At 44.6% G+C, this 10,896-nt stretch overlaps 2 protein-coding genes across 2 annotated transcripts; both read right to left on the reverse strand.

Annotated features, from left to right (window-relative positions):
- Window positions 1-1,165: 1,165 nt before the first annotated feature.
- On the reverse strand, window positions 1,166-2,937 carry LOC108778952 (uncharacterized). Its single transcript, XM_018546283.1, has 2 exons — window positions 2,778-2,937; window positions 1,166-1,671 (listed from the first exon to the last, which is right to left on the reverse strand). Exons 1-2 carry the CDS (start codon window positions 2,935-2,937, stop codon window positions 1,166-1,168), a joined length of 666 nt encoding a protein of 221 aa, XP_018401785.1.
- Window positions 2,938-4,451: 1,514 nt separating this feature from the next.
- On the reverse strand, window positions 4,452-5,405 carry LOC108778953 (uncharacterized). The gene has a single exon (XM_018546284.1). It carries the CDS (start codon window positions 5,403-5,405, stop codon window positions 4,452-4,454), a length of 954 nt encoding a protein of 317 aa, XP_018401786.1.
- Window positions 5,406-10,896: the final 5,491 nt, after the last annotated feature.

Genomic DNA, 10,896 nt, shown 5'->3' on the forward strand with positions numbered 1-10,896 from the left:
TCCTTCCCCGCAGCCGTCGCGCGTTCCTCCCCGCCGCGTGGTCCGTCGGGCGCGGTCCGGTCCCCCACCGCAGTCCGCCGCCGCCGCCACGCTATACTTACCGCGTATACTTACCATGTATACTCACCGTCTCTCTCTTACTCATATTATCTTCTTCTTATGTATCTTAAAAGATTTTTCTTTTATATATTTATTCTTAAGCAATTAATAATAATAATAATAATAATAAATCGATTCATTTCCGTTATTGTTATTCTAATGAATTAAATAATTTAAAGAGCGTGTATGCTCAATACGGTGATGCTGTCGCACGCGATAATGCTGGCGCAGCGCGTTATATGATACAGCGCGAAGGATGGATGGAAGGAAGGAAGAAGTGAATAAATGCTAATATTATACCAGAAGGTTTGCGGGTTATCGCCGTATCTTTCTTCATTGTTAATGCTAACGTTTCGTGAACCGTACCGTTCACTTCATCAGGGCGAGGGATGCGCTAATACTGAACCGCTCCCCTGAGGTCTACCTTTTTATGTAGACGCTGTTAGGGGGTGGGGGTGGGGAGAGGAGTGGGGGAGGGGTACTTTTTTAGCCTGTCGAGAGGACAGTCTTCCATATTTTGCTTACATTATAGCTTGAGTCTCTGTTTAAATTGTCTGGATGTTTCTGTATTTCCAAGGCCTCTCTGTGCTTCCTTGGGAAATATGATGTTGCGGCAATGGTTGCCGTTTTGTCAAATAGTATTTGATGTCCTGTCTCGATGCTATGTTCTACCAGGGCTGATTGTGTGATGTGTTTCAGCCTGACATCCCGTTGGTGTTCCTTCATCCGTGTGTTGACTGTTCTTCCGGTTTCACCGATGTACACTTTCCCGCACGAGCAGGCTATTTTTTACACTCCTGCGGAGCTGAGTGGAGGTCTCTGATCCTTTGGGTTTCTCAAGATTTGTTCGATCTTCCTTGGGGGCTTGAAAATGGTCCGGATGTTGTGTTTATTCAGAATCCTTCCGATTCGGTCTGTTGTTTCCTTTATGTATGGGAGGGGAACGAGGATCGTCTTTTCTCTTCCAGTGACTGTTCTGTGTCTGATTTCTTTGTCCCACTCCTATGTTTGCTAATTGTTCTATTTACATCCTCCTTATTGTATCCGTTCCGCTGTAAGGTTTCCTTCAAATAGTTGAGTTCTGTTTGTAGATGTTCCTTGTCAGAGATGCTGAAAGCTCTGTGTACGAGTGAGTGTATCGCCGACTGTTTTTGGGCTGGATGGTGATGTGATGTGACTCGGCATGTAAGTATCTGTCCGTGTGTGTTGGCTTCCTGTATACCTGATGACCCAGTGTGTTGTCCGTCTTCTTTGTGACGAGTACGTCCAAGAAGGGAAGCATACCGTTCTCTTCTATTTCCGTAGTGAATCGGATGTTAGTATGTTGGTTATTGAGAAAGTTTAAGAACTTGTCGAGTTCATCTTTTCCGTGTCTCCAGATTACGAATGTATCGTCTACATATCGGTACCAAATTTCTGGCTTGCTGGTCGCCTTTCGGAGGGCCTCTTCTTCGAAGTGTTCCATGAAGATGTTTGCTACTACGGGGGAAATGGGTGAACCCATGGCCGCCCCGGATGTCTGTTCGTAGAATTGGTCGTTATAGGAGAAATAAGTGGTAGTTAGACAATGCTCTATTAAAAGGATGATTTTATTTGGGACTTTATGAGAGGTTTTTATAATATCTACAGTGTCTTTTATTGCGACATTTGTGAAGAGTGACTCTACGTCAAAGCTTACCAATATGTCTTCAGGATGTAGACGGATTTTTTGGATTTTCCGTATGAAGTCCGTTGAATTGATAATATGTGACTTCGTCCTTCTTATCAGGGGTTGTAATTCGCGGGTTAGGAATCGTGCGAGGTCGTATGTTGGGAACCTTATGGAACTGACAATCGGTCTGAGAGGGATGTTCGGTTTATGTATTTTTGGAAGGCCTCTCGGCAGGCCAAAAAAGTACCCCTCCCCCCACTCCTCTCCCCACCCCTCCTATCAGCGTCTACATAAAAAGGGAGACCCCTAGGGGAGGGGCTCAGTATCAGCGCACCCCTCGCCCTGATGAAGTGAACGGTACGGTTCACGAAACGTTGGCATTAACAATGAAGAAAGACACGGCGATAATCCACAAATCTTCTGGTATAATTGAAGAAAATACTCGTGAAAGCCTCAAAAGCGTAATGCTAATATTCTACATATAAGAGTATTCATATTTAATAAAAGATTAAAAATAATATTAATATGAAGAAACTTGAGCATTTTATCCATTGCAGCATTTAGAGCATATATTAAACAGCTATTAAACAGCTATTAAACAGCTATCGAACGGATATTGAACTGCTATCGAACGGCTTTCAAACCACTATCGGTATACTGTAAACAGCTATTGAATAGCTATCGAACGGATATTGAACTGCTATCGAACAGCTTTCAAACAGCTATTGAACAGCTATCGAACAAATATCAAATAGCTATCGGTTCACTGTAAACAGCTATCAGACAGACATCGGTCAACATTAAACAGCTATCGGTCTACTTTCGATATATTGATCTACTTATATCTATCATATGGGTGATACGGGGACCGGAAATAAAACGTATTAATGTGAAATGTATTTATTAAAAAAATTTTACAATTATTCCTGGTGTTGCGACTACCAGTTGAATATTTCAAATACATTTTGCAAAGCACAATACTTAACGTGTCTTCCACAACGTATTGTATTACAAGCATCTATATTACGTAGGAATTCTACATCTTCGAAATGCGCATCTAGAGTTTCAACGATTGCATTATCGCTATCGAGTATATCGGATAGCCATTGTCGTTTTTCAAGTTCCTTTACATATATGAGAACTTCATCGTATTCTATTACAGCCTCTGTGATTAGACGTTTCGCCATGCTGTACGGGACCATCCCGTCTTCCCATCGCAATCCATGGTGATAAGCACTCAACCAGGAAGCGCAAGATTTGTCGGATCTTGTCAGTAAATTCCATGGCATAGGACATGAAAAAATGTAGTGTGTGATAACAGTTCCTCTTCTCAGCACCGCTACTCCTGAAACAACCTAATTTCCGCGCGGATCAGCTCGTCGTAATTTTCGCTAGTCGCGAAAAAGGTTCGCACGGGAAGAGAGAATGCAGAATCAAATTTAGACTAGACACAGTATTTTACAAGAGACAGAAAGAAACGTTTATTGTGTGTAGTGTGTGTATTTACAAATGAGTGTGTGTACGTGTTCGCAAGTGACAAGCAGGTGTGTAATCGTGTGCCGGTGTAGATGTGTATGTTGTGTATATTGTCGAGACGGCAAGCAGACGAGACGGATACAAGACGTGTATAGAAAAACTACGAGGCGCGGACAAAGAAACTACGATATTACGGACGGCACGAACAGAAAAACTATACGTGTGAATTACGGCGCGAGTACGGCGGAAAACGCGGGGGAATCTCCGAATCCCAAGACGGACGCGAGGCGCGTATAACAATACGAATACGCGTACGCGAAGTATACGGCAGCGGCGGATGACGGTCGCGGCGCGGATAACGCGGTGGGCGTTCCCTCTATGCAATGAGGGGCGCTTCGCAAAAATGTAGAATGCACAGGAACCTTACGACCGACTGCCAAGAACGCTTGGCGGAGGCGAAGAACACTTCACCCCCTTTTCTCGCCGGTGCGCAAAGTCTAGGATACTGGCGTACGGCTGTCAAGAACGCTTGACGGAGGCAAAGAACGCTTTACCCCCTTTTCGCGTCGTACGGCCAGCGGATCAGGAGTTTTGGTGATCGACTGTCAAGAACGCTTGACGGAGACCAAGAACACTTGACCCCCTTTTCGCGTCGGATCACCGGAGCTAGGATCGGAGCAGGATTCGTACTGGAGCGGCGGTTCGGATAGAAGAGAGCTCCCGGAGCAATAATTACGCGTTATATACTAATTATTGCTCCCGCTCGTTTAATTACGGTCTTTTCCGTTATCGCTTGGCGGTTGGCAATTCCTGCGGAGGGGATTGTCGATCGGCGATGTTCGGTCGCGTTCGGTCGGAGCGGCGGATAGCGCGAAGCGCAGATCGTTCGGCGATCTTCGGACGCGTTCGGTCGGAGCGGCGATAGCTACTGTCGACGACACTTTGCCACAATGCAACGGATGAATAATATGCGATGATAACTATATACAATGATAACACTAACTTATGCCCAATACGAATTACAATATACAAGACAAAAAGTAGCTACCGGGAACGATGCAGTCCGAGGTGCATCGTTACAATCCTTTGACGATAAATTTTTTGTCCACGACGAATCCTTGTAGATCCACAAACGTTGGTATGATCATGACGAGCATTTATTCGAAACTGCACTCATATTAGTGCTAATCTCTCTTAAATTGAAGATAATTGCTGACGGTGCAATTTACAGAATCTTGCGCACTACGTTGGACAGCGGGCAGTATTCGATAACACGATCGTGTATGATGAGGCAATAGGCGGTAGTATTGGCGGGTACATTCTCCTTGCAGTCAAATTCTATTCGTACATCCACGGTAGCGCTCTTGACGGATTCGTTTTGTCTCGAGCAGTCAATGACCGAAAACGGTCCTTTCTCGATAAACGAGAGTACATTGAGCAGCGTTTCGAAGCAGTCGATTCCGTAATATGCCTTACGAAAACGCGCGTACATATCAAACAGGAGAGCGTATCTCTTTTGATCGAAATCGAGATTCAAATCACCGTACGGATAAAACTCTGAATTGAGATAAAGCTTCACATTACTCAATTTACAATCGTTAAACACGCTTGCATCTTGAGACATGATATTCTTTCGACCAGTCTGAAGAGTAAAGATAACGTAACGTGGCTTCTCGAGTTGAGTCGCCGTTTTGACAGCCCATGTATGCTTCGTCGTACTCTGTAACAGAGGATACTCGTACAGATCCCATGATCGAAAACTCATACTGAGATAACGACCGCTTTCCAATGCTCGCAGCATTGATAGTTTATCGATCTCGTTTAGCATAACATGAGGCATCCACCATTGCACTTTGATCAGTTCAACCTCCGGCTCCGTCGCTGAATTTCCCTGTATACAATTGTTATCGTTGCGCGCTCGTATCAAAATCAATTCATGGCGAGCGTTAACAATCACGCGTTTGTAATCCTCGCAAAAGCCCAACAGCATGTTGAGCGGTACGCAAAAGTTAAAGTAACCTTCCGTTATGTCGGATCTAGAATCCCATCCAGCGTTCAGCGCAATCAAAGACTTGTCATACGTCAACGATACATAATTCTTGAGGGTACTGGTAATCCCAACATTGCTGTTGCGATCAATCTCCACACTGTTGAGTTCATATCGAATTTCATCAAACATGAACGCTATGCAATTATTTCCAAGCGTTGTTGGCGTCGCATCGTTCCTCTTCTTCACGGTCAATCTTCCTTCAATGCAGAGAAAACTTTCGCATGGCAACGTGTATAAATCCTACTGCTATATAGGTATTCGTATCTCGTCGCTATGTCCAAACGTTATATTTGCGTATGGATTGTACTGTTACGTCCAAGCTCCGATTCCGGGAGGAGCTGCGGAAGGGCGCAACGAACTCTGCCCGAGATTCGGTCACGCTCGATCCCCAAATTTCGGAAGGGGCAACGGAGGAGCGTCATCGAGTTCGGGCTCTCGCAGGTACACACCGTGGAGTGTCCTGCGAGTCGATCGTACCTTTAAATGCTCCGGAAAATGGGTCAGTGAAAGAGACACTATGACGCCTTTTTCCGTGAGCGGTCACGATCGTTGGTGCTTTAATTTAGGTCAGGGAACTTAATCCCTATGACCTTGGAGTGGACCTGTGCGATCTAACGGGAATTGATGAAGGAATACGAGAAAGGGTTTAATAAATGAAATTGAAGCGGGTTTTACATTTTAAAATTAAATTTTTCACACATTTATTTATAACGATAACAATTTTGTTATTTGTTTTTGTAATTTCTATTTACTCAGATATGTTTATTAGTATTTTTATTTTCATTTATTTTATTTAATTGTAATCACGCGTAATGTTCTTTATATAAATATATAAAGAATAAATATATAATAAACATATCTGAGTAAATAGAAATTACAAAAACAAATAAAACATACTAAAATATAAGTACAATAAAAAAATGAAAATTTCAAATGTCGTGTGTGTGTATGTGTGTGTGTACGAGAGGGATGGGAGAAGAGTTAGGAGGAGTTCCTGTGACAGTTACAGGGGAGTGCGGGTCGGACGGCGTTCATGCGGACAAAGAAAGGGATGGCGATTCCAGGGAGGTACATGACAATCTCATGATCTAGGAAAAGATCTGCGGGATGGAAGGAGGTGGAAGAAAAGTCAGGGGGAGGTAACGTCTGCCCAGGGAAAGAGGTGGTGACGGGAGTAGGAAAAGTCTGTAGGGGGGAAGGAGGTGGTGACGGGAGGAAGAGAAGTCTATGGGGGGAAGGAGGTGGTGATGGGAGGAAGAAAAGTCTGTCGGGGGAAGGAGGTGGTGACGGGAGGATGAAAAGTCTGTGGGGGAAGGAGGTGGTGACGGGGGGAGGAAGAGTCTGTGGGGGGAAGGAGGTGGTGACGGGAGGAAGAGAAGTCTGTGGGGGGAGGGAGCTGGTGACGGGGGGAGGAAGAGTTTGTTCGTCGAAGGAGGTGGCGACGGGGGAAGGTGAATGGGGTTCTATGAGTGGAGGAGTGGGAATCTCGTCCAGGGAAAGGGGAGGAAATCTCTCATGCATTGGGAAAGGGGAAATCGAGGGGGAATCAAGGGGAGTTAGAAGCGGGAATTTGGTGAGGTCTAAGGGGAATTCTGAGGAATCGACAAGGGAGTAGGAGGGTTCAGGATATTGTACGTGTGTGGTGGTGTGTGTCTGTGTCGTGGAGAGAGACGGCGGGGTGATTATCACGGAGAGGCGCGGTGTAACATCAACAGGGAGAGACGGCGGGGTAGTATTCCCGGGGAGCGGCGGCGTAGTATTTACGGGGAGCGGCGGCGTAGTATTTACGGGCATTAGAGGTTGACTAAGCCGTGGATTCCTATGGGAGTTCTTAATGTAAGGGCCTCTTCGGCGAGGCTCCTTAGAGGTACCCCAAGTGCGCACTAAAATTTGAAGGTGGTGTTAAGTATGGAGAATGTAAAAATTTAAGATTGGAGTTTGCGTGCGCAGTATTTATTACGCATACTCCTTGAGGAAGGTGAAAGGGTAAGGAAGGCAGCGGAAATGTCTTACTTGTAGAAGAAAAGGTGGCGGCGATCAGTCCCTCGCAGTGCGGTCAGCGATGGTGGAGGTTCCTATGGAATCTCCAGGAGGCAGGATGCAAAAGGCTTCGGAGGGGTCTCGGAGGCGCACGGTCGTCGTGGGTGGTCCTGGTGGACTTCGAAAGCCTCGGAGGCGCACGGTCGGTCGACGGGCCATAGATGGGCCTCGGTGCACTGACTCTAACTTAACCGCAAGATCTAGGTCAGTTGGCTCAGGCTATACCTCGGACAACTGACTTTGACCATAAGTGCGACTTGAATAAGAAAGACCGGCCAGTCGACTCGGGCTTATCGCCTCGGACTACTGATACGGTGGACTGAAGATTACTACTGACGCTGTGCGCTTCCGAGGGCCTCGTATTTATACCCCAAAAGGGCGGGCTTTTCCTTTGTCTAAAATTTTTGCAACGCTAGCAACTAGTGACATGATTTACGATTTTTCTTAACACCTATCGATATTGATATCTAGCGTCTTCTAGGAAGAGCTCCGGGAATAAAGGATTTTACGATTTTTGCTAGGTCCTATCGAGGTTGATCTCGCGTGTTCTCGGGGAGTTAAGAAAAATAAAGTAATTTACAATTTTTCTTAAGGGTTTTATGCGTGGGAAATTACTATCAGGACCACGTCGCGCTTTGTTATAGATAAAATATATGACCAGAAGAGTCGTCGGTTTCCGCGCTCCATTTACATTTATTGTATGTCAAATAAACATTACCGTGGGAAATCCTCTAAGAGTTTTACGATTTGGCACGATGGACATGGCGCCAGTTATTTTTTTAAGCTAGTTTTCTTAGAGTTACGGATCATTCCCAGATGATACTTTAGAGTGTTTGTTATCTAGTGACCGCTTAGAAATATATGGTTTCGCAATTTTTATCGCCGTCTGCCCTTTGTACGCATGTTGTTTTCCTCGTTTGATTTTTCTTTTGAGTGGCATTTACGAGTTTCCCAGCGCGTGGTGTTTACTTAGGCCTCTATTATCAGATATCCGCGCTCGGGCTCCTTCTCGTAAATCTCATTCTAGTCATGACGCTGACCAAGATCCTTTGAAAGAAAAGAATCGTGGAGTCTACAGGACGTAACAGTACGTATGAATTTCAAACTTGACGATGCGATCGTCAAAGATCGGCTCACCGATAATGTTCAAGATATCAGCCATTTCATACGATAAAACCTAACGACTTTAAAAATGCAACGTTGGACGCACTGAATCTTTTTCTAGATGAAATCTCTCCGTTAAAATCTCTCGTCTGTTTCGGTTGTTCATTCAGCACAAGCATCTCACGTTAGCGCCGTCGTCTCCGTACATGCAATCTAACGGTAATCTTCTCTCCACGAAAATCGAGCAATCTGCCGTCTTGATCCACCACGCGAATCGTTAGATCCGTAATGCTCCGTACGACGATTGGAAGGTAAGTGATCTGCGTCGGCCTTTCCGATATCTTATATCAGAGAGAAGCTTGAGAGCGGACATGCCCGGGATTTAGATGCAACTTTATTTTGAAGCGCCTCTATGTCCACAAAACGTGGACGTTGAACTATGTGGCCAATGTCCACGATCGTATCGGTAATGTCCACGATTTTTGGTTCGAATCTTCCCTATATCCATGATTATCGGCCCGTTAGACAAACAAAGACAGATAATCGATCGATTGTCTGTCTTTGTTTGTCTAATGGGCCGATAATCATGGACATAGGGAAGATTCGAACCAAAAAATCATGGACATAGGGAAGATTCGAACCAAAAATCGTGGACATTACCGACACGATCGTGGACATTGGCTACATAGTTCAAAGACAGATAATCGATCGATTGTCTGTGTCTTTGTTTGTATAACGGGCCGATTATCATGGACATAGGGAAGATTCGAACCAAAAATCGTGGACATTACCGACACGATCGTGGACATTGGCTACATAGTTCAATGTCCACGTTTTGTAGACATAGAGGCGCTTCAAAATAAAGTTGCATCTAAATCCCGGGCATGGCCGCTCTTAAGTTTCGTTGAACCACCCGACCGGTGCGGACGCGTTTCGGTTCGGGTGTTCGTTTTTTGTATATTTTTGAGAAAGTGTTGCCGACTTTGACCGTGCCTCGAATTTCCTTACTGATGTGTGTCCGCGTTTGGCTCGGCTCGTTCGTCCGTCCGGACGCGCGTTAAAGTGGCGTGACGACGTTGCAATCGCAGGCGCCCGGTGTTCGTTCGGGTTTCGCCATTTTTCGCGGGCATTGCATCATTCTTCGTTTACATATTACGACTTTGTTTCGTTTACACATTACGATTTTTCGTTACTGGCCTTGACGATTGCCGTTGGATCGGCTACCCGGCCAATTATAATAGACAAGAAGAAGAAGAAGATGGCCGCTCTTAGGCTTCTCTCTGCTTATATTTTGGTGGGACAATCGGTGAAAACTCGTGTATCGTGTGCACGCACTTGTCGTTGCTGTACGCACCCGCGGTCACGTTGCACTCGATACGAATGATGTTTACGTTGACGATATTTATCGACACGTCCGATTTATGCCACTGTTACGGTTCGAGCACGCGATTCGATAAAAATCCCAATAGCGGTCCAATGATGTAAGGTTTGGTGAAATTTATCGAATAGGCGCATTTGATCTCGCTTCTCATCGTATTGTTATTGGCGCGAATTACCAGTGGATACTCGTCATCCTCCTTGCGCTTTGCGTTACGTGAAATTAAAATTTCACGCTTCAAATACCACTCTATATTGCGCAGTTCGTACGATCATTCGGGAATGTTAATTCCATGAAGAATAGAGAAAAGGAGGCCGAACTTATATGGGAAGACGGGTCAGATTATGTGCCCAAAACTCGTCACCTGTATTAATTCGAAATGCTGCTCGAGAGATGTCGCTTCCACGCATCCTATGACACATACATAAAATCGTATATGACATATGAATTTATGTATGTGTGTAACCGCCGCGAACTGAAGCGTCTGAAGCCGATCGAGTGACATCATTCCTGCCGGTCTATTCTTCAATAAACTGATAGCCGGTGCCTTTATTTCCATATACGATTTATTTACATCTTTCGCGGACCTCAGTGGCCTAGTTTCAGCCCGTTGGGCTGCCTGGCCAATAATTAAAGAAGAAGAAGAAGAAGGTATTTATTCCCAAATGCAGTCCGATGACGCGTGTGTGTTCGTTTCCCGGTTGTAAATCGGGAAGTGCGAATGACCAAAAGAAAAACAAACAATTTTAACTTCGCAGAATAATTTATGCAATCACACAACATTGTATTAAAAATCTTAAAGTATACATATATTTATCTGCATTTATTTTCTGAAACATTTATTTTTTTTAACTCACACTCCAATATTTTAATAACAATTTTTTTATTTTAATGACAATTTATGTCTTTCTGTCAAAAAATAACCTCGCTATTCTTTGGTTATTGTGTGTGCGCACTGCGCATGGGTATACAGGAGTTTTGCGATTCGAATGCCATCTACTGAACACCATCAATACTATTACAGATACCTGATTTTGGTTACACTTCTGAGAGCCTAAGTTCGGCATTCTTATCTCTATTCTTCATGGTTAATTCCAT

Source organism: Cyphomyrmex costatus, unplaced genomic scaffold, assembly GCF_001594065.2.
Source record: "Cyphomyrmex costatus isolate MS0001 unplaced genomic scaffold, Ccosl1.0 scaffold532, whole genome shotgun sequence".
In the NCBI taxonomy this organism is placed as follows: domain Eukaryota; kingdom Metazoa; phylum Arthropoda; class Insecta; order Hymenoptera; family Formicidae; genus Cyphomyrmex; species Cyphomyrmex costatus.

Excerpts from the sequence above, each read along its gene's own strand:
- LOC108778952 (XM_018546283.1), bottom strand. The coding sequence starts at position 2,937 with ATGGCGAAACGTCTAATCACAGAGGCTGTAATAGAATACGATGAAGTT. Across the intron at positions 1,672-2,777 it reads CGAAGATGTAGAATTCCTAC|AGCATTGTCTAACTACCACT; the intron begins GTAATATAGATG and ends TCCTTTTAATAG.
- LOC108778953 (XM_018546284.1), bottom strand. The coding sequence starts at position 5,405 with ATGTTTGATGAAATTCGATATGAACTCAACAGTGTGGAGATTGATCGC.